The 23,073-nt window shown below is 44.1% G+C and overlaps 3 protein-coding genes across 4 annotated transcripts; 2 read left to right on the top strand and 1 right to left on the bottom strand.

Moving 5' to 3' along the window:
• Positions 1-599: 599 nt before the first annotated feature.
• Positions 600-4,715, bottom strand: LOC147252978 (sialic acid-binding Ig-like lectin 14). Of its 2 annotated transcripts, XM_086217097.1 has the most exons (7): positions 4,423-4,715; positions 4,132-4,293; positions 3,450-3,589; positions 2,941-3,333; positions 2,506-2,829; positions 1,003-1,096; positions 600-918 (listed from the first exon to the last, which is right to left on the bottom strand). In XM_086217097.1, the coding sequence occupies exons 3-7, from the start codon at positions 3,517-3,519 to the stop codon at positions 783-785; spliced, it is 1,017 nt and encodes a 338-aa protein (XP_086073223.1). In that variant the 5' UTR covers positions 3,520-3,589; positions 4,132-4,293; positions 4,423-4,715; the 3' UTR covers positions 600-782. The 2 variants fall into 2 exon arrangements, with proteins under 2 accessions (XP_086073223.1, XP_086073222.1); XM_086217096.1 differs by lacking the exons at positions 600-918; positions 1,003-1,096 and adding an exon at positions 1,122-2,031.
• Positions 4,716-7,809: 3,094 nt separating this feature from the next.
• LOC147252979 (sialic acid-binding Ig-like lectin 5) lies at positions 7,810-16,328 on the top strand. Its single transcript, XM_086217936.1, has 10 exons — positions 7,810-8,085; positions 8,215-8,376; positions 8,908-9,047; positions 9,164-9,556; positions 9,667-9,990; positions 10,984-11,265; positions 11,362-11,646; positions 12,347-12,452; positions 12,546-12,615; positions 14,241-16,328. The coding sequence occupies exons 3-10, from the start codon at positions 8,978-8,980 to the stop codon at positions 14,634-14,636; spliced, it is 1,926 nt and encodes a 641-aa protein (XP_086074062.1). The 5' UTR covers positions 7,810-8,085; positions 8,215-8,376; positions 8,908-8,977; the 3' UTR covers positions 14,637-16,328.
• Positions 16,329-16,412: 84 nt separating this feature from the next.
• irgq2 (immunity-related GTPase family, q2) lies at positions 16,413-22,721 on the top strand. The gene is made up of 4 exons (XM_086217937.1): positions 16,413-16,886; positions 16,961-17,345; positions 18,571-19,280; positions 19,740-22,721. Exon 4 carries the CDS (start codon positions 19,742-19,744, stop codon positions 20,870-20,872), a length of 1,131 nt encoding a protein of 376 aa, XP_086074063.1. The 5' UTR covers positions 16,413-16,886; positions 16,961-17,345; positions 18,571-19,280; positions 19,740-19,741; the 3' UTR covers positions 20,873-22,721.
• The last annotated feature ends 352 nt before the right edge of the window (positions 22,722-23,073 follow it).

Genomic DNA, 23,073 nt, shown 5'->3' on the forward strand with positions numbered 1-23,073 from the left:
CTATCAAAACTTTATTCAAGCAAGTTAAATATTTGTTAAACCTTTCAAAATTTCAAACCCAGAATTTCAACCTTCAGAGTCTTTTATTTTCAGTTTCAGATATAGACACTGATTTGACTCTATATATGTACATTTGCAAATTCTGACATAAAATAAGTATGGTTTTTATTGAGGTGAGGACGCAGAACCCAAGGCGTCTATGGATATTTGTCTTAATGAAAGGAAACAGCATTAGTAGGGAGAATACACCCAGCTCTTCAATTCTGTAAATTCTACAGTATTTAATATTGGGTTGTTGTTGTTTTTTTTTCTACACTGCACATTTTTTCAAATTTGGCACCGGCGTTCACTGGGACTCAAGAATGAACTGAAAAGCTGTGTGTGCTCAAAGGTCAAGGTCACTGTGACAAACACACCTCAAAGAGGCATCCAATCACAATGCTGTATCTCAAGTTTGAAAGTATTGTCATAATCAGTACAATGATTCCTCTGAACTATTAGGAATGTTGTAATTTTTGTTATTTGTGGCAATTTAACACCAACAGTCGTCATCTAGCGGCTGTGCTGAACCGACTCGAAGAAATTTGACAAGAACGTCATGACTTTGAGTCAATGTTGTTGTTTTATTCATGTGGGAAAGTTCCACTGCATCATGTGAGTTTAACCGACATAACATCTTAAATTAAGTCCAGCGGTCATCCATGCAATTCATCAATCACACAATGCATTTCTATCACTCTACATATACATTCTTCAAATCTAACACACAGTGAATGTTACATTTAACAGCTCCCCTCAAAGATGGATGAGGAGCCAGGATGGCGAGCAATGACATCATAATCTGGTGAGCACTCTCTTTTCTTCAGAGACATGTAGGTTCTGTCCTCTTGATTTGGTGTCGCCTTCCTTCTGGAGTTCCTTTTGTGGGATGACATAGTAAATCATTCAGCGTATGAAATTATTTGGGAAACACAAATGATAGAATATGTTAGATGAACATACCAAAGGAGCATCATGAAGATCATGGCAAACACATTGATAGTTAGAGATATTCCAGCGAGGACCCAAGGAAGCACCACACTCGGTGGAACAGGAACTACCAAAACAAATAAACTGTCCTGCTGTTATACTGCTACGCCACGCTGAGTTCGCCACAGTGGTCTTTGAAATGACATCATATGATGTCACAGTTTCAGGCAAATCCAGTTTTCATGTCCACCTGGTTTCCATCTAGATTTTTCTGGTGCACATCAATCCATATACAATATGGATTTCGCCCCTGCTGTTTATTGTGAGGAACCGCATTTGTTTACAGGTGGAAGTCTTTGCCATCCAGTCTAGAAAGAATAAGCGGTGCCACCCCTGACCAAATTGGGCCCCGAAGGGAAATTTTATTTGGAGGCCCACACACACACACACACACACACACACTTCTCTCCATCCCATATATATCACAGGTAAAAATGACTGAACAGACGACTATGAAAACTTCTTCCATCTGTCTTAGGGAAAGTGAAATCTGATACAACCTTAAAAGGCCCTCGCTGCACAGATTCGACCCGTTCAGTTTCTGTAAAGTGAAGAGGCGGATCAACTGGTTGAGAAGTGAGTAGCATCTGTGGCAGTTGTAGAGGTGCTGCCTGAAGGCCCTGCTGACGTGATGGGGGCTGCTGCAAGTCATGCAGTTAATGCAAATCCTCCTAGGACAACTACTACTACTACTACTACTACTATTACTACTACTACTACTAGTAGTAGTAATAAGACTACTACTACTAATAATAATAAGCACGGGTCTTTCTGTGTGGAGTCTCCATGTTCTCCCTGTTCCTGCGTGGGTTCTCTCTGGTACTCCGGCTTCCTCCCACAGTCCAAAGACATCAAGAGGGGACGAGGCTGATTGATACTCTAAATTGACCGTAGGTGTGACTGTGAGTGTGAATGGTTGTCTGTCTCTATGTGTTGGTCCTGTGATGGACTGGTGACCTGTCCAGGGTGAACCCTGCCTCTCACCTGAAGGCTGTTGGGAACCTTAACAGGGATAAGCGGAAGAAAATGGATGGATGGATGGATGTTGTATTATTATAATTATTATTATTATTCTGTATCAATTCTATTATTATGGATAAACTGCAGTCCTAACTGACTGTAGTAAAGTTATGTAATTGGCTTCATTGGTGAAATTATAACTGTTGCAAAATACTGCTATATTTATGATACCTCAGAATTACATTGTAGCGCTTTAACACATGTACTAAATGTTTTGATACAGCTTATTAATGTTAAATATCGGGACTAAATGTGTGGCTTTCTTTTGTCCTGACATCATGTAGTCAAAACATTACAATGCATTCAGAGAGACAACGGCACATTGTTCTACCAGCGCTTTTAACTTCCTTTGCATCTATGAGACAACGTTTCCACCAGAAAAGACATGAGAAGACATGCAGTCAGACATTTTACTATGAAGTACATGTGAGAGTAACAACAGTTGGTGCTACTCACAGATCACAGTCAGAGTCACCGTCTCCTCTGTAGTCACGTTGCCTGTGAAGTTGACCACACAAGTGACATTGGTGTGGTGGTGGTGCTCAGAAGAAGCCTTGAAGGTCAAGGTTGAGACGTGTCTTTGGGTGAAATCACTCATTTCCTCTGTCACCAAATCAGTAACGTTCCCCGCCAAGTGGGACTCCCTGTCTCCTGTTGGTTTCCACATCCAGGTGATAGTAGGAGGAGATCCAGAGCAGAGACCAGGAGCCGTGCAGGTCAGTGTGGTCTGCTGCCCCTCAGTCAGAGGAGGAACCCTCACTGTGGGCTTCTGGCTCAGAGCTACGCAAGAACAGACCATGAGAGTGATGATGTCATCTCAAACTCACTGTTGTTGTCTCAGTATTAATACACAGGTACAAAAGCTGAATATTTACGACTCCTTTTTTATACCTTTAACTGAGACAGAGGCTCTTGTGGAAAATGTCCATCCATCTCTTTGCCTATTGACCCTGAGTTGATATTCTCCAGAATCTGACTCTGTGAGGTCATTGACCATGATGCTGCAGTTCCTCTGAAGCAGGTCGGACTCCAGCAAAGTCACTCGTCCTTTGAACCCAGCTTGAACTTTCATTTTGTTTTTGTTGGTGTGGAGTATTGTGTCTGAGTCACTACATCTCTGTTTATTTGCTGGACATTTGTACCAAACTAAAAATTGAGGTGTGAAGTAATAAGGAATATTGAAAGAACACGGTACAACAACACATAGTCCAGCTTCAGATGTTATTTCTCCTTCATCAAGAGTGACACAGAATCCTTGGGAACACCATTCCTTCATTAATGGACCTGTTTCATGCAAAGAAGGAGACATCATAGAAAAACATGATACTTTATCAGAAATGGTGAAAAAAGATCATGGTGAAAAAAGTAGATCAGGACAAGACTGTAGTAAAGTTATGTACCTGCATTGCTGTCTCTCACAGAGAAGAGCAGAGAAGCCCAGAGAAGCAGAGGGGTCCTCATCCGATGCATGACTCGGCCTCTCCCTCCCTCCACAGGTCAGCTTTTACACTCCAGTACAGTAAATATGAAGAAAGTTCAGCTGATGAGAATGAAACATAAGAAGCAGCACAACCAGCATCACAGGTCTGTGATCACACTACAAAAGGCTTTCATGAAGAACCTCTGTCCTGGAAAGGGCTAAGTTTGTAGCTCTTGTGTTTTCAGCATGAAAATTTAGAAATTCATAAGGATGGTATTTACTGACATATTCAAGGCTGCAGACCCAAAAGTTCAAAGGTGGTCAGCAGGTGTAACCACAGACCTCTCTTCAGCCTCACTTCAGCCTCTCTTCAGCCTCTCTTCAGCCTCACTTCAGCCACGTAACAATAAACCCACTGATATTGACGCGAGGAAACTGGAGGTTCAACAAGGTATTGGCACGTTTTATGACTCGTTCCTGCACCGCCCTAAACGCCCTGTTTACAGCGGCCATTTTGACATAACGGGGTCATCACGAGGGTCAAGTGTGACATTAACCACGGCTCCGTTCCAACATGTGTCACGACTGTCTCAGGCTTTTGGTGTAAATGAGCCAGGGATTTTTGAGCAGGGTTCAGATACACTCTGATAATTAAAGCTTACCTTGCAATGACACTCCAAAATGGCTGCAGTGAAAAGAGCCTCGCCCCGCCTTATTCACGAGTGCCTGTTGAGGTTTGGGCCCCTCAACTATTTACTGAAGGAACTGTCACAAAAACTCAGTTCCATCCCTGAGCAGCCTTCCTCCAATTCACCCCACCTTTCCTTTTGTGAAAGGAAAGAATACGGAAAACTATTATTGTGCTGTTAGGGAAGAAATTGCCTTTAGGAAAAGTTAACACACTGGTCTTCATGGCTTGGAAACTCAGTTTAAGATCTTGAAGAGCGTTTTACCTCTGTTTGTCACCAGCGGGCTTCGATGTGGTCTCTGCAGTCCTCAATGGAAATGTTAGTTTTGTTTGTCCATTTCTTCTCTCTTGAGGCAACTGCAAGCTTTAAGGAAGTGTCCCTTTGCGCTACTTCTCTTTTGCTGAGACCAACAGGCTGCTTAATATTCAGTGTCTCAGCACATATCGAGAGATGCTCTTCATATTTGGCAAATATTCACTTTACACACTGAATCATGTATCAGAGAATTTTATTTTTCCTGGTTATCTTTAGGTCCTGACAGTGTTGTATCCATTCATCCGTTTTCTTCCGCTTATTCCTGTTAAGGGTCGCGGGGGGGGGGGGGGGGGGGGGGGGGTTGGAGCCTATCCCAGCAGCTACGGGCGAGAGGCGGGGTTCACCCTGGACAGGTCACCAGTGTTCAGTCATTTTTACCTATGATGTATTTGGGGTGGAGAGAAGTGTGTGTGTGTGTGTGTGTGTGTGTGTGTGCGTGTGTGTGTGGTTGGGCCTCCAAATAAAATTTCACTTAGGGGCCCAATTTGGTCAGGGGTGGCACTGCTTATTCTTTCTAGACTGGATGGCAAAGACCTCCACCTGTAAACAAATGTGGTTCACCGCAATGAACAGCAGGGGGCGAAATCCATATTGTATATGGATTGATGTGCACCAGAAAAATCTAGATGGAAACCAGGTGGACATGAAAACTGGATTTGGATTTGCCTGAATCTGTGACATCATGTGATGTCATTTCAAAGACCATTGTGGCGAACTCAGCGTGGAGATGGTTTTTTGTTTTGTTTTGTTTTGTTTTTTTTAGATTTTGCATTCAGTACCCGGGATAACACATACAGGAGGACAGAGAGGAAAGAGAGGAGGAGAGAGAAGCCCAGTGCACCATGGGAGATCGCTCAGCAGTCTACGCCTATAGCAGCATATCTAAGGGCCAGCCTAAGCAGCCCAACTATATACTTTATCAAAGAGGAAGGTCTCAAGTCTGCTCTTAAAGGTGGAGAGGGTGCCTGCATCCCGGACCGACACTGGGAGACGGTTCCACAGGAGGGGAGCCTGACAGCTGAAGGCTCTGGCTCCCATTCTACTTTTCGAAACTCGAGGAACCACAAGTAACCCTGCATCCTGGGAGCGAAAGGTTCTAGCTGAGTAATTGGGGACTATGAGCTCTGTCAGGTAGGAGCCTATCCCAGCAGCTATGGGTGAGAGGCGGGGTTCACCCTGGACAGGTCACCAGTCCATCACAGGGCCAACACATAGAGACAGACAACCATTCACACTCACAGTCACACCTACGGTCAATTTAGAGTATCAATCAGCCTCGTCCTCTCTTGATGTCTTTGGACTGTGGGAGGAAGCTGGAGTACCAGAGAGAACCCACGCAGGAACAGGGAGAACATGGAGACTCCACACAGAAAGACCCCGTGCTGGAGCCGGGGCTGGAACCTGGAACCTTCTTGCTGTGAGGCAACAGTGCTGACCACTGCACCAGCGTGCAGCCAGTGTTGTATGTGAAACCAGTTAAAAAGGGGTTTCATTTCTTTATCTTGAGAAACCAACATGTCTACATCCTAAATCATTTTCCATGTGTTTTTCATGACTTTTATTTGTTTTAAAGTCTAAATGTATGTACATCATAAAGCCTCTTGTCCTGCTGTACGTGGTCTTTGGTGCTGGTGTGTATCAGTAGTGTCACTTGACAAATTCTAATAAAAAAAACAACAGTATTTGCATTTGTACACATTTCCAATTTTAACATCATGTAGCATATCAGAAGAAGCATTAAAATGTTAACTGATAAATTTCTTCATTTCTCAGCAGATTTCCTTGTCTTATTTCTAGTGAGTAAAAACAGATTACGCTTACTAACCTTTTTAAAAAAGCAATATAATAGCAACAAAAAAAATTGCATTAACTAAATCATATTCAAGTGAAGTGAAGTTACCTGCATCGACCTCATGAAACAAGATTTTATTGTAACATTTTTTTTTTTAAAACAACTGTTAGCAGACGATTTTCAGCAGTCTGTTTCACAGAGATGAAGACTGAAAGTTTGTGGATGTGAAATCAAATAAATGAAAAGATTGTGATGACGTATTTGTAGTGTTTTCATACACTGGTATGATACAGCACCTCATTTATAAAGTACTGGAGAAGAGAAGCTGTTTCCTATCTGTCCATCAGGGGGACATGTTGCATCCTTGAATGTCTGCCTCATGAAAAACTAGTCCATGCTTTTGTCACTTCCGGGCTGGATTACTGCAGTTCCCTCTTATCAGGCTGCACCAATAAGTCCCTAAAGACTCTACAGCTGGTCCAAACGCTGCTGCCTGCGTGTTGATGAGAACTGGTAGAAAAGATCATGTCTCTCCTGAACTGGCTTCTCTGAATTGGCTCCCTATCAAATTAAGAATAGAATTTAAAATTCTACTTCTTGCATAAAAAGTCCTCAAAAGTCAGGCTCCTACCTGACAGAGCTCATAGTCCCCAATTACTCAGCTAGAACCTTTCGCTCCCAGGATGCAGGGTTACTTGTGGTTCCTCGAGTTTCGAAAAGTAGAATGGGAGCCAGAGCCTTCAGCTGTCAGGCTCCCCTCCTGTGGAACCGTCTCCCAGTGTCGGTCCGGGATGCAGGCACCCTCTCTACCTTTAAGAGCAGACTTGAGACCTTCCTCTTTGATAAAGTATATAGTTGGGCTGCTTAGGCTGGCCCTTAGATATGCTGCTATAGGCGTAGACTGCTGAGCGATCTCCCATGGTGCACTGGGCTTCTCTCTCCTCCTCTCTTTCCTCTCTGTCCTCCTGTATGTGTTATCCTGGGTACTGAATGCAAAATCTAAAAAAAACAAAACAAAACAAAACAAAAAACCATCTCCACGCTGAGTTCGCCACAATGGTCTTTGAAATGACATCACATGATGTCACAGATTCAGGCAAATCCAAATCCAGTTTTCATGTCCACCTGGTTTCCATCTAGATTTTTCTGGTGCACATCAATCCATATACAATATGGATTTCGCCCCCTGCTGTTCATTGCGGTGAACCACATTTGTTTACAGGTGGAGGTCTTTGCCATCCAGTCTAGAAAGAATAAGCAGTGCCACCCCTGACCAAATTGGGCCCCTAAGTGAAATTTTATTTGGAGGCCCAACCACACACACACACACACACACACACACACACACACACACACACACACACACACACACACACTTCTCTCCACCCCAAATACATCATAGGTAAAAATGACTGAACACTGGTGACCTGTCCAGGGTGAACCCCGCCTCTCGCCCGTAGCTGCTGGGATAGGCTCCACCCCCCCCCCCCCCCGCGACCCTTAACAGGAATAAGCGGAAGAAAACGGATGAATGGATACAACACTGTCAGGACCTAAAGATAACCAGGAAAAATAAAATTCTCTGATACATGATTCAGTGTGTAAAGTGAATATTTGCCAAATATGAAGAGCATCTCTCGATATGTGCTGAGACACTGAATATTAAGCAGCCTGTTGGTCTCAGCAAAAGAGAAGTAGCGCAAAGGGACACTTCCTTAAAGCTTGCGGTTGCCTCAAGAGAGAAGAAATGGACAAACAAAACTAACATTTCCATTGAGGACTGCAGAGACCACATCGAAGCCAGCTGGTGACAAACAGAGGTAAAACGCTCTTCAAGATCTTAAACTGAGTTTCCAAGCCATGAAGACCAGTGTGTTAACTTTTCCTAAAGGCAATTTCTTCCCTAACAGCACAATAATAGTTTTCCGTATTCTTTCCTTTCACAAAAGGAAAGGTGGGGTGAATTGGAGGAAGGCTGCTCAGGGATGGAACTGAGTTTTTGTGACAGTTCCTTCAGTAAATAGTTGAGGGGCCCAAACCTCAACAGGCACTCGTGAATAAGGCGGGGCGAGGCTCTTTTCACTGCAGCCATTTTGGAGTGTCATTGCAAGGTAAGCTTTAATTATCAGAGTGTATCTGAACCCTGCTCAAAAATCCCTGGCTCATTTACACCAAAAGCCTGAGACAGTCGTGACACGTGTTGGAACGGAGCCGTGGTTAATGTCACACTTGACCCTCGTGATGACCCCGTTATGTCAAAATGGCCGCTGTAAACAGGGCGTTTAGGGCGGTGCAGGAACGAGTCATAAAACGTGCCAATACCTTGTTGAACCTCCAGTTTCCTCGCGTCAATATCAGTGGGTTTATTGTTACGTGGCTGAAGTGAGGCTGAAGAGAGGCTGAAGTGAGGCTGAAGAGAGGTCTGTGGTTACACCTGCTGACCACCTTTGAACTTTTGGGTCTGCAGCCTTGAATATGTCAGTAAATACCATCCTTATGAATTTCTAAATTTTCATGCTGAAAACACAAGAGCTACAAACTTAGCCCTTTCCAGGACAGAGGTTCTTCATGAAAGCCTTTTGTAGTGTGATCACAGACCTGTGATGCTGGTTGTGCTGCTTCTTATGTTTCATTCTCATCAGCTGAACTTTCTTCATATTTACTGTACTGGAGTGTAAAAGCTGACCTGTGGAGGGAGGGAGAGGCCGAGTCATGCATCGGATGAGGACCCCTCTGCTTCTCTGGGCTTCTCTGCTCTTCTCTGTGAGAGACAGCAATGCAGGTACATAACTTTACTACAGTCTTGTCCTGATCTACTTTTTTCACCATGATCTTTTTTCACCATTTCTGATAAAGTATCATGTTTTTCTATGATGTCTCCTTCTTTGCATGAAACAGGTCCATTAATGAAGGAATGGTGTTCCCAAGGATTCTGTGTCACTCTTGATGAAGGAGAAATAACATCTGAAGCTGGACTATGTGTTGTTGTACCGTGTTCTTTCAATATTCCTTATTACTTCACACCTCAACATTTAGTTTGGTACAAATGTCCAGCAAATAAACAGAGATGTAGTGACTCAGACACAATACTCCACACCAACAAAAACAACATGAAAGTTCAAGCTGGGTTCAAAGGACGAGTGACTTTGCTGGAGTCCGACCTGCTTCAGAGGAACTGCAGCATCATGGTCAATGACCTCACAGAGTCAGATTCTGGAGAATATCAACTCAGGGTCAATAGGCAAAGAGATGGATGGACATTTTCCACAAGAGCCTCTGTCTCAGTTAAAGGTATGAAAAGGAGTCGTAAATATTCAGCTTTTGTACCTGTGTATTAATACTGAGACAACAACAGTGAGTTTGAGATGACATCATCACTCTCATGGTCTGTTCTTGCGTAGCTCTGAGCCAGAAGCCCACAGTGAGGGTTCCTCCTCTGACTGAGGGGCAGCAGACCACACTGACCTGCACGGCTCCTGGTCTCTGCTCTGGATCTCCTCCTACTATCACCTGGATGTGGAAACCAACAGGAGACAGGGAGTCCCACTTGGCGGGGAACGTTACTGATTTGGTGACAGAGGAAATGAGTGATTTCACCCAAAGACACGTCTCAACCTTGACCTTCAAGGCTTCTTCTGAGCACCACCACCACACCAATGTCACTTGTGTGGTCAACTTCACAGGCAACGTGACTACAGAGGAGACGGTGACTCTGACTGTGATCTGTGAGTAGCACCAACTGTTGTTACTCTCACATGTACTTCATAGTAAAATGTCTGACTGCATGTCTTCTCATGTCTTTTCTGGTGGAAACGTTGTCTCATAGATGCAAAGGAAGTTAAAAGCGCTGGTAGAACAATGTGCCGTTGTCTCTCTGAATGCATTGTAATGTTTTGACTACATGATGTCAGGACAAAAGAAAGCCACACATTTAGTCCCGATATTTAACATTAATAAGCTGTATCAAAACATTTAGTACATGTGTTAAATCTCTACAATGTAATTCTGAGGTATCATAAATATAGCAGTATTTTGCAACAGTTATAATTTCACCAATGAAACCGTATTTTTTCTTCTGCTCATTTTATATTTGTTGTATAGAATGATGATGATGATGAGGAGGAGGAGGAGGATTGTGTTGGATAAAACTACAAAAATACAGATTTGTTAAGCTCGGGGCTAATTGTGACTTGTTATTTTGAAGTATATTCAAATAATATTTGATCTGATTAAAAAAAAAAGAATCTTACTAACATCAATTTAGTGTACTACTGTACCAAAAAACATGAAATGGTAGAAAAGCCAAGATGTTCTCATTTTTCTCACCAGTTCATGAGTACTGCTTATTTTTTTCTAGATTAATTTTGACATAAGCGTGAAAGTTTAAGTGGACAAAAAGAACAAGAAGGATTAGAATAGACAAAGGTTTTTAAAACTTGTTGAGCTGTGCTCATGCTGCGTGGAGACTTTGGCCTTCAAGCTCATACAGGCTTGACATATCACACAGAAACTTTTATGTTCCTCCATATTTTGTCTGCCTTTTTTTGGTTTTGTTGCACAGTGAAATTTCCTGTAATTCGTTTGGAAAGTCGTGCGCAGTTGCAGCTATTCAGTGGTATTTGGATCTTGTGTATTCAGCTTCCAAGTGTCACTACAAAATCAACTTGTTTTAAAAAGTTACTATTTCTTTTTTTTAATGTTTGAACTTTTCCTGACAGATAGGAGGAAACCTGTAATCAGTGGAGAAACATTCGTGAAGGAGGGCGACACTCTGACTCTAACATGCACGGCTGAAAGTTTTCCTCCAGCTCTCATTACGTGGTCTGTACTTGGTTCCCACACAACCCTGCAGAATGGAACCAACAGCGACCCGGACGGTGCCGCTGGAATGGGCTCTCTTATCATCCCAAATGTGACAGCAGAACACTCTGGGCGTTACATCTGTACAGCAAATCACCAGAACAAAACTCAAAGCGCATCCGTTGACGTCACTGTGACTTGTAAGCGTGACTCTTGTAGTTCTGTCAGATTAGAAGCTGATGTTCATCTTTAAGAACCGAGTGTAGGTCTGCTCTGATGTGATTGTGTGTCCCCAGGGTTTCCAAAGATCCTGCGTAGGTCCGGATGTGTGGTTCAGGCAGTGGCTCTGACCTGTGAATGTATCAGCCAGGGGGACCCTTTACCCACCATCACATGGCCGTTGTTGGAGAACCTCACTGAGTACCGTGTTATTACCACTGTGGCAAACAACACAGTCAGCAGCACCATCAGTTTAAGTGTTAAAGACGACAGTGACACCTCTGTTGAGTGTTTCAGCAGCCACGGGAACTGGACAGCAAAAAAAAACCTTCGAATCCAAAGAAGTACAGAGAAAATAGAAGGTACGTGTTCACTTCTAAAATGTACTTCTACTATTGACAACTGCTTAAAGTGACTCTTCACACAAAAAGTGAGTTTTGCCTTTCAAATATTCGGAAATATGTGCCTTCTGCTGCCAAAGACATTTGACCTCTTCTGCATTACTTCTTCAGGACTCCAAAATCCAGAAAGAGCCGGCCACGCGACTTTAGCTCGAAGATCATAGCGAGTGGCAGCTGACGCCAAAGCCGCTCAAAAATATCTATTGACAAATTCTCAAGAGTATCATCTAGAATGTTCTACCTTGTCTTGTAATCTGAGCATACGGCTGGATGAAGAAGACGTGGATTATACCTGATGATGCACTTGAGGGTTTGGAGATGGAAGGGTTTTTTGTTGTTGTTGTTGTTGTTGTTGTTGTTGTTGTTATGGTTCGCTGTCAGTCGCCATTGGCCCCAAGCTTCCAGCTAAAATTGTGTGACTGGCTTTCTCTGTGGTCAAGAGTCACAAGTACAGGTGGAAAAAAACCAAAAACCTTCATGAGATTAAGACACCTCCAGTATTTTTGGCTACTAGAAAGGCAAAATACACTTTTATGGTGACATATCTTTTAAATTAATGCTCCATTTTCACTGCGAATCCTGTTACCAAGATGTCGAATGGGACATCATCTGTTGCATGAAAATTCACGTTAACTTTGTCTTTTGTTTCTCATCAATCCAGATGAAAACATGAATGTAACGTTTTCGTGGCTGAAAATCCTCTTTAGCTTTGTGATTGGGGTGCTTTTCTCTTCAGTCATTTGTTGTCTGTCAAAGAAATGCCACAGGTAGGCCTTTTATCCGTTCTTCACTCACGCCTCGGTTTGTTTGCGCCTCGTCGTCACACACACACACATTTAAACCCGCCGCTGTTTCTGCAGGAAAAAGCAGAAAGCTTCTGGGAATCTGAGTGAGACCCTGGAGATGCTGACAACACCAGAGGATTCCCAGGTATTTTTATTTATTCAGCTAATACTTCAGCTATACCACTGGAAACAGAGGACGTACGCACGTGCCTGTATCTTTATTGATTCCATGGATTCGTTTTTGATTCTTTTAGCGTATTTTAAATTTGAATTGCTTTTTAGAAGCTAAGTCTGACTTTTTTAAATAATGTCTGAGGATGCGTCAGTGTGACTTTGATTTTGTTATGTTAAACTTTTCCACATTACACAGCTCATACATCAACTATGGAGATTCCAAAGTGAATGAAGGGCCACACACATTTTGCTTTTTCCCACCATGTATTTTTAGTGTGCGGTCAGCATGGTAGGTTGAGAAAAATCTCATGATGCAACCCCCCCCCCCCCCGCCCCAATACACCGACGTGATTTCAACACATGTGATGCAATATTTTGATTTCCACTCTTGCTTGAAACTGAATTCGCTGAGTCAGCTTCCCTTTTTGAGTTCCTGCTTCTCTCAGGTGAGCAAGCATCTTCTGGTGCTTTCACCCTGGCCACCGAGCCGCTAATTCACCCATCTTTTTTGCGGCAAATTGGGGTCAGTTTGGCAATATTCCTCCCATCCTCCGAGGGTACACTTATTGCCGCCTCTACTGCTGTGTGAATCCAAGCCGTCAATGTGCCGGCTCGACATGAGGTGGGTGGAGGTGTCGATGATGACGCAAACTCCCAGACATAAAGCTCGCCGGTTCTACCGCATCAAACACCTCAGAGAATGTCAGCACCGATGCTGCTGGCAGCCAGAGTGGCAGATTGCTGTTCTGGAACTTACAGCCTGTCAGGGGGCCAAATATTCACCCGACGCATTGTCACAACAGCAAAATGAGCACCTGGGGAGCCGCTGAGGTCAGGGAGCTGCTAACCATCACTGATGAGGGGACAGTGGATACCCACCTCCCGGGACAGTGACGGATGGCTTTTTGTTTGAAAGGGTCACGGAGGAGCTTGGTTGACGTGGCTATCACCCGATGAAGAAACGTCACCAGCAAGTTAAAAAACGTACAAAAAAATACCACCGGGTTTGTGACCACGACAGCAGCAGTGGCAGGGGGAGGTTGGGCCTGGACACTACGAGGTTTGCCAGACTGTCACGGGGCTAAATATTCTCTGTAGATGTTGTACGTCACTGTTCACACGCAACTTCGTGCTGCATGTCACATTACATGATTACGCCCACACAAGTGGCGGCTTTTTTGGAAAGAGGAATATTACGCCTCCATTTCACACAGACAAGACAGCAAATTCCTGCCTCTACCGGGCAGCAAATTTGGCGCATTTTCTGTCTAATATTAGTCCCAGGCCGGCCCCAACAATCCACTGGTCTCAAAATAAGAACTACTTAGGTCAAGGGTCTGAGGTGGGGCAATCGTGACCACCGAGACCAACCAAAACTGCTTAACTCCCATTTTTTTAAAACACAGTTTTCTATGAATGCCGATGTCAGATTTTAAGGCGAGGAACAAGGCTTTGAGGGACAGAAACAGGATGTGGTCCGCCATTGTTGTTGACACAAGCGTGACTTCTGTCAGTTGCCCTGCTCCTCCCCATGTGAGGTTTCACAGATATTGGGCTGCTGAGTGAGTCATATCCTTTCTGTATCGTGCCTTACAGAGAGATGCTTATGCAACAGTGGAAAATGTTCAAACTCACCATCAAAATGTCTCTAAATATGGAGCTGAGGATGCGAACAATGGAGTGTCAGGATCAAAAGACGTGGAATACGCCAGTATTGACTTTTCCCTGCTGAAGGTAAAAAGTCCTGGAGAAGCAGCGAAGAGAGAAGAGAGCACAAAAACTGAATATGCTGAAATTAAGAAAGAAGAAAAAGTACAAAGACATGAGGGTGGTGGAGAGCCTGATGAAATATTGGAGCGTAACCAGGAGGAGGATGCATCAGGGGAGGATGATGAGGATGTCATGTTTTATGCACCAGAAAAGGAGGAAGACATGGCGATCTATTCTAATCTGGAGGAAACAGTGGGTGAGATTTGCGAACCATGTACCTAAAGCCCAGTTCACACTACACGATTTTAGGCATCGATGTCGACGACTTCCCTCCCCCAAATCGGGGTGAGGCACTAACGACTGCTGCGACAAAAGTAATGAGGTGTGAACAGCTAGAAGACAACGGACTGGGAGGTCTCATGCGATGTCGGTGACAGAAAGTGGACATTAGCACTGCGAGATATCCAGGACTTGTTGCAGTGACGTAAACGCAGCTGCAGCCAATGAAAGCAGACATAAGAGGGACCATGAACCCAGACAAAAAGAGCTCCGGCAGCGGGGGAGCCGCGCATAGCGAACAACAACAACAACAACAAAAATGACAAGAGGCATGATTTCTACAAAGGGTTTGCGATATCTGTGGACACAGTAGGATCCGGAAGGCTTGGTCCTCTTTTTGTTTTTGCTACATTGTAGCGCACAAACGACTTGGAGTGCTGCATTCTGCTCCGCGTACATGTTTACAATGAAAGGGGTGTGCGCTGCTCGGCCACGCCTACTGACGGGGAAAATCGGGTAGTCTGAACACTCCCGTCCGCGACAAATCTTGTAGAGTGAACAGCAGCCCGATTGAGCGTCGGGTGGTGTGAACAGCAGGGCGTGTCGTTGACAAAAAAAGTCGTGTAGTCTGAACAGGGCTTAATCTGATGTCCTATACTATTGTACAAGGAAAACATTTACAAACACACTCTTTATACTTTGCATTTTACATGTTTCGCTGCTGGACACAATGTCTGCTACTTCTGTATAAAGCCTCCTCTCAGTATTTCTGCTCTGGAAGCCACATACATCCATATTACGCTGGTGTCTTCTGCACTTTGAACCATTTTCAAACTCTTCTTGTAACATTCAACAGAATTTATATTTACATTTGCAGAGGTTTTTGAATGCGTGCAGCATTTACAAAAATTTTTAACACATTTTTTTTCTTTTTCATCGAACAATTAAGTTGTGAATCGTGAGAACCTGCAGCAGTGACGTACATGCATGCGCTAACCATTACTGTTACGATGTCTTCCCAATCTCGGACCTTCAGTTGTCAACAGGAAGTTATTCAAAGGAAGGCGGCGAAGCTGTTATAAGGAAATGCTCACATGGATGTTCACTTGTTGGCCTTTTCTGAGAACATCAATTATGGCTTCTGCTCAATAAACCATCAAACGATCAATGACAAAGTCATACTGTTGCAATCGTAATTTCTAAGAAGTTCAACTCAGTTAAAAATCACAGTGCGGACGATATCACAATCCTCAGGTATGTGATGATGATCATTCATCATCATTAATGACCTCGCCAGGTCAGACTCTGCATCGTATCCACTTGGATTCGATAGTGTCATGAAGTAGTTGGAAAGTAGCTCCTCGTTCCGTTCTACTGCATCTATGACAACAGTTCGGTCATTTGTTTACACTAAAATATGCATTAACTTTGTGGTTCTCTGTTTAAAATTCTCAGTGTGGTTCCATCTGGAGAACAGTTCACACTTACTTCCCATTCTGCCTTTGTAACACAGAGTGTCCATCTCATAGAGTGGCAGTAGTCCGTCACACACATGGTTTATGGTTTTCATGTGCTGCAGTTTTTGAGACATGCAATTAATTTTGTGTTCTGTCTTTATTTGTTTGTGATGCGTTTATACCGCAAGTGTTACTCCAGTAGAACATCCGTCCATCCATTTTCTTACGCTTATTCCTGCCTATTTCAGCAGCTATGGCGAGAGGCGGGGTTCACCCTGGACAGGTCACCAGTCCATCACAGGGCCAACACATATAGACAGACAACCATTCACACTCACAGTCACACCTACGGTCAATTTAGAGTATCAATCAGCCTCGTACCCTCTTGATGTCTTTGGACTGTGGGAGGAAGCTGGAGTACCAGAGAGAACCCACACAGGAACAGGGAGAACATGGAGACTCCACACAGACAGATCCTGTGAACCGGAACCTTCTTGCTGTGAGGCAACAACGCTAACCACTGCACCACCCTGTCGCCCCAATAAAACACAACAGCAAAGGTTTTTCTACTGAAAAAAAAGTCAGTATTCCTCATAATGTTGCAGGTTCCGCCATCAAGTCGTGACCAAGAGAAACGGCAAAACAATAACCAAGCAACTTTGAGAGTTCTTTCTATTTGTCCAAGTGCCACTTTGAGACTTTTTGTCCAGTGTTGCGTCATTAATGGCTGATGACATGAATGTCACCACTGAAATCATCCTCTCAGGCTACAAGACAGTGACACTGAATGCAACCAGTGAGTGTCGCTCATAAAGTTTCCTCTTCTTGTTCTTTCCGCTCACTGCTGATCCTGTCAACTATGATTTGCAGGGTGGCGTCTGATGGTATAGGATCTGTGCAACACTGAGGATGTTACAGTGGGTCTTCCTTGTGCAATAGCAGGTGTACCTCTGAGAATGCGAGCGTCTTCAGCGCTCTCTCCACGATGTCCCTCTGCTACGCTGCTCTTCATACCGTGTGAAGGCTTTGTGCAGCAGACACGTTCAGACGAGAAAGCATCATTTAGTCTTTCTTCTTACAAAAGGAGCAAAGGAAGAATGACCAGACCGAATCAGGAGGACACAACGTAAGTGTCACTGTGGAAAAGAGCCCAGAGCAGTATGTTGTTGCACAACGTCATAGCTGAAAAACGCAAGCTGCAAATTTCAGGCTCCTGGGACGACTTGCAGGCAGCTTGTTTGGATACCACTTTACAGTAAGTCTGTTAATAACCTGGTAAGAGTAGGGCAGTAGTGTGGTAATAAAGGTGTAATGATTACATAACTTCTAGGCAATTACAACAATGAGCAAGGTATAAAATGACATTTATGTAATGGGGAGATAATGGAGAAGAAGCAGAGCGTAATAACGACAAAAAGATTTTAGAAACGTTGGTGAGGATGCGGAAATCTAAAAGAATCAGAATTGTTCTGTTTTGGAGAGAGAGTGAGAGAGAGAGAGAGAGAGAGAGAGAGTGAGCGAGAGGTTGGTAAATAGGACCAAGAGGAGAGAACACAACCATCCACTTTTAGCTGCTCTGCGCAGGCTTCTTCTTTTATGTCTTAAACTGTGAACATAGTGAAAGGATGAGAGCAGTGTTGTACACAAGTAGCTGTTTTGCATACTGGGTTCCTCTTACAAGAAAAGAAGTCACAAGTTTCCTCTACATGCATTTCCCAACTTTGCATTTAACCGGTTCCTCTTTATTGATACTGTCTTTATAAACAGTAACAGGAAAATACATGTGCCATAAAGTGGACTGTTTTTCTGTGTTCTTAGTCTTTATCTTCACAGTTTTGAATGTGTCTTTTTTGCCTTGAACTTCTGTATTCTGCATGTATCACCAGCGAGAGGTGGGGTTCTCCCTGGACGGGTCACCAGTCCATGGCAGGGCCAACACATAGAGACAGACAACCATTCACACTCACAGCCACACCTACGGTCAATTTAGAGTATCCATCAGCCTCGTCCCCTCTTGATGTCTTTGGACTGTGGGGGGAAGCTGGAGTACCAGAGAAAACCCACACAGGAACAGGGAGAACATGGAGACTCACACAGAAAGATCCCGTGCCAGAGCCGGGACTCAAACCCAGAACCTTCTTGCTGTGAGGCAACAGTGCTGACCACTGCACCAGCGTGCCCCCCCCCCCCCAATTTCATTAGATATTTCATGAAAATATCTAATAACATTTGTTTATCTTCATGAAAATGACTTTACCATGACCGCTGCCGTATCAGTGACTCAGTATGCTGTGTTTATACCATCAGCAACACACCGGCGGACCGTCACATCATGATTAAACAGTTTGGACCAAAAGATAAATTGACAGAATTGTCTACCCACTGTTTTTTGTGAAGACTACGGACAGACAGAAGCAGTACCGCTGATCCGAATCAGCTGTGTGAAACTTGTGGTCATGAGATTTCCTGTGCTGTTTCAGGTGAGCCATGAGGATAACTATGCACGGAGATCACCTTCCTACCCACTCTACCTCTGAACATTCCAGCCCAAAATATCTCCCAAGTGAAGATTCCACTCTACATATTTAGATCCCCAACTAATGTTTCAAGGTTTGGCGCATGTTCAGTTCTTCTAGCAATTTGAAATTCAGACAGGCAGCGTTGGCGTAACCTGACAGGAAGAAAGCGATGAAAACATAACCCCCTTGGCTGAGGTAGAGAAACGGGAACCAAACTATGTTTGTTTGTTTGTTTTTGTACTTAAATGACAAATTCAGTAACTTTGAAACTTCAACCTAAAACGATGAATTCACGAGGGGGTAAAGAGTCCATTTTTGTGGCCGTTCTGACAACTTCTGTCCATTTGATCTTGTCTAGATGAACAGTTAAACTGAGTGATTGGCGTCTTGATGGCTAATTCATAAAATGACACTAAATGCTTTACTAAGCACGTTTGCATCGTTACCTCTGGAAACATCTTCCTAGCTGTAAGCTTGAAAGCTGTGTGTTCAGACAGTATGCATGTATGTGCTGACTCTGGATTAAGGCTGAGCTTACAGGATTAGAATGTTCCACTACATGGATGGACGCCTTAAATAGATCCACCTGACGGCGTCAGTGTTCGGGAAGCTGCTGAGGCGTCAGTGCTTGACAGTTGGGGAAGAGAAAACTGCCTCCTGGAAATCCGTAGGTGAGAGGGTCGTTTTCGAATGGAAGCACCAGATTCTCAAAATTTGATTTGACACTTGGGATTGATTTAATTACTTAAAATATGTGAATTACAAGGAAATCAGGCTTGTTGACAATGACAGTAAAACATTGTTTCTTATATTTCATTTCTCATGCTTCCTTCTGGCTTTATTTATTTTAATAAGAGACAATGTAACGATGTTTAAGTTTCCTCCGAGTTCACATCTCGCTAACGCTTTTATGATGCCATATTTTAAACGCTAGCATGAGGCTAATGTTAATCTGTTAACGGGATTACAATGCCCTGTTTAATTGCATCTGTTGTGTCATTTCTGGTGCTGCTGAACTGTTCTGGGTCACACTGAGATGTGTCACTGATACTTTGTCAGCCGTCTTTCATGTAAACGGAACTGGCTGTTCTTTGAAGGACTGTTAAGACCATGCTCTGATTCTTCCTCAGAAATGGCTGACGTACTCAGAAGCCTCAACCTCCTTGAGATCCTAAAAGAGTCGATAGAGAGCAATAAATTATCAGAGGTCAAGGATGCAGTGGAGGACCTCCTGATCAGCAGGATTAACTTGGCTGTTGTGGGGGAACGTCGGGAGGAAAAAAGTACCTTCATGAACTCACTTCTTGGTCTCGGACCTGGGGATGAGGGGGCAGCTCCAGCTCCATCCCCTGTTGCCCCTGAGGAAGTGGCAGGATACCCTAGCCCCAAACACCCTGACTTTCGCCTGTGGGATCTGCCACCTGTCCCAGACACGTCTCCTTTTGAACCCAACACATACATGGAGAGAGTAAAATTCCTTCGCCACAATGTTGTCTTCATGACATTCACGCAGACACCTCATCTCAACAGCGCGGAAGTGTTCCTGGAGGCTCGTTCACTGCAGCGTCAAACGGTGTATTTTGTTCTCTTCGCTTCGGGAGAAGACACAGAAAAAAGCTTGGAGGACAAAAGGAAAGTCAGTGTGGAAGTGTTGATATCACAGGGTGTGAGGCAGCCTAAAGTTTACCGGGTGAGACCCTCCTCCCTCGAGAAATTTGACTTCCCTGGCCTGTTGGAGGACATGAGTTCTGACCTTCCAGAGATACGAGCACATGCTCTTCTTTTGGCTCTACCAACACTGACCTCCTCTCTGGTCTCCCAGAAGAAGGAGGCTTTCAAAGCACTGGTATGGGCAGCTGCCTCACTCTCTGGCGGTGTTTCAGCCATCCCTGTTCCTCTTGTGGCCTCCATGGTGGACTCAAGTGTGGCAGTAAGGATCCTGTCAAAAGCGCAAATATCTCTGTGCCTGGATGGTGAATCAGTGGAGCGACTAGCCCAACAGCGAGCCATGGACCCCACCAAACTTAAGGGACTGCGGACTTGTGTGCTGTCAGTAGAGGTCACCAAAGGAGAAGTGAAAAAGCGTCTGGCAGCTGCAGAAAAGGACTTGACCACCGTTTCCTCAAAGCTGATGGAGATGGCGATGCCCAGGCATGCCCGTTATGCCAGTCGCTCCTTCGCCGCCATGCTGCAAGCCTTAAATGGGGCCATCGATGAAATGGCAGCTGATGCCGAGAAGATAGTGGCCTCTGCTCTTGAGTAGAGGGAGTGAGAAGCGTCTTTGTCTTTCTGTCTATTCCTGTTTAAGTTCTGTGATTTTATTTATTTTTTTTTTATAATTTGGTGTGTGAGACATGCACAATTTGTTCAACCTCTGACATCTTCCTCTGTTTGATGGGTTTCACACACAAAAAAGATTGCCATGAGGTGTTTTGGTTCGTCTCTGCACACACTCATTACACATGAAATCTCAATATTAATAAACTCAGAGGAAGTGAGAGGACATTCAACTATGAAAAAAAAAGAGCAAAGTGGAAGGGAAAAGCGATAGAACAGCCCTCCTCTACTCAAATGTTCTCTCCGGCAGGCATGACTGAGCATGCAAATGCTTCAAGACTTTTAGTTTACTGTGAAACTTCCTCTTGAAAATCTTTATTCTTTCATCGTGAGGCGTTTTGCGTGTGCAAACCTGACAGCGAGGAAGGAAATGGTAAGAAAACGCTTGTCCTCCTGATCAAAATACTCTGTCTATCAATTCTTACGAAGAACTTCGTTATCGTTAGAGGTGGACCCGTCATCGAGATGGTTCGATGTGAGTGATGCCTCAAAAACACTGACCTGCATTCTTGGTTTCCTACGGTGTGGGGTAGCATTTGTGATACGTAAGTGAATGGAAATGTCAAACGTGGGATATTCAGTTGTCGCAACACTGGACGTAAATTTGGGGAGGAACATGATCAAATCAGTAACATACACATTTATGTGTCGTGTTCTAAGTCTCAGCTGCGTTTTCAGCGCCCTCATGCTTTAAACTGTATAAGTGAAGTCGTGAGGTACGATTTTCATTTGCTCCTTTTTCATCCAGCCTTTCTGAAGAAGGATTGAGATGGAATGTAAAATGATATTTGGAATGGAAGAAAATTAAAAAAAAAAACAACTGTGTTCAATAAAGTTCAAGACCTCGGATAACGAACACCTCTCTTTACCTCTTTGTTTTTAATTCATTCATTCTGTATTTCCACTTGAACCCAGAGGCAAAAATGCTGCAACTGCAGCTTTAAAATGACGACCACATGCATAGCATCAACTGTTTGTAGGAACTAGAGCAGTAGTACAGGATGGTTCATATCACCTGCCAGAGTTGCGTTTTTCCCTTGCGTGCTCCCTTAACTACCTGGCTATCAGCAGCCAATCACAGCCAGGAGTCCGTTATAAGTCAGGCGGCAGACAACGAACGGCCTCTCTGACTGAGGGCCAAGACACGCCCACTTCTGGTCGTCTCACTTCTGGTCGCCTCACTTCCGTGTCCTTGTTCACACCGTCTGCAGATATGTTGGTGTTCGCCCAGACTTGCTTCACTCGCTGTTTTTAACAATACACGGTTGTATTGTTTCGGACTGGTCCCGCCGCAGCAACGAAGCCCCTTACAGGCGGCAACAGTCAGTCGTTCTGCTGATCACTCTGTGCTCTCCTCCCGTGGGGCGCACACAGCGAGCCCTCAAGCGTGAGTGTGTGTGTGTGTGTGTGTATGAACTGTATTTTCTGTGTGACAGTGCCACGTGTGTGTGGGGTGACCTTTTTTTTTGGGCTCCCAAATTGCCCTCGCGGCCCAGTCCACCCTGGTAGCCTCAGCTCTGAGCGGCTTCCCCATTCCCCCTCACCTTGCCAAGTGTCTTGTATGAAGTTTTAAACGTGATCTAAATTTTAAAGTATTATAACAAATAAAACCTTTTCTTTGAACCTGAACCACGTCTCCTGCTTTCAGGGTCAACGAACCGGAGTGCCTTAACTCTATCATGGTATTTAAATTCCCTGGGTGAAACTCCCAGGGTGGCGTTGTCTGGCTTGTTTCCTTTTTTCTGTACTGCGATCTGCCTTTCACTAGTACCCCCCCCCCCCCCCCCCCGCTCGCCACAAGTAGAATCCTCATTAACTCAAAGCAGTTAAGTGTAAGAATGTGAATGAGATGTAAAAAGGAATTAAATACAAAATCAACAGCATGTTGGGACTGAAAGCTGCTTCTCTCAAGGCTGTTTTTTTTTTTTCTGATGGGTTGTAGAGATAAAAAGAAAATAAAAAAGAATCAGAAGAGGGATTTTCCGTTTCTGAGCAGCCGGAATGGAATGCGAAGGAAAGAGAAAGTCGTAACCACAAGCCTAAAACAAAATGACAGTAGATTTAATGTTACTTCCCTGAAAGAAGAAGAAAACGCCTCAAAAAGAAAAAACAAAAACAAGGAAGCAG

Source organism: Aulostomus chinensis, chromosome 11 (genome assembly GCF_037954235.1).
Source record: "Aulostomus chinensis isolate RoL2024-O1b breed Wild chromosome 11, RoL_Achi_v1.0, whole genome shotgun sequence".
In the NCBI taxonomy this organism is placed as follows: Eukaryota; Metazoa; Chordata; class Actinopteri; order Syngnathiformes; family Aulostomidae; genus Aulostomus; species Aulostomus chinensis.

Coding starts and splice junctions, on each gene's coding strand:
- irgq2 (XM_086217937.1), top strand. CDS start 19,742: ATGGCTGACGTACTCAGAAGCCTCAACCTCCTTGAGATCCTAAAAGAG.
- LOC147252979 (XM_086217936.1), top strand. CDS start 8,978: ATGCATCGGATGAGGACCCCTCTGCTTCTCTGGGCTTCTCTGCTCTTC. Junction 9,048..9,163: donor TGTGAGAGACAGCAATGCAG/GTACATAACTTT, acceptor TGCATGAAACAG/GTCCATTAATGAAGGAATGG. Junction 9,557..9,666: donor AGCCTCTGTCTCAGTTAAAG/GTATGAAAAGGA, acceptor GTTCTTGCGTAG/CTCTGAGCCAGAAGCCCACA.
- LOC147252978 (XM_086217096.1), bottom strand. CDS start 3,519: ATGCATCGGATGAGGACCCCTCTGCTTCTCTGGGCTTCTCTGCTCTTC. Junction 3,334..3,449: donor TGTGAGAGACAGCAATGCAG/GTACATAACTTT, acceptor TGCATGAAACAG/GTCCATTAATGAAGGAATGG. Junction 2,032..2,505: donor GGTGACTCTGACTGTGATCT/GTGAGTAGCACC, acceptor ATCCCTGTTAAG/GTTCCCAACAGCCTTCAGGT.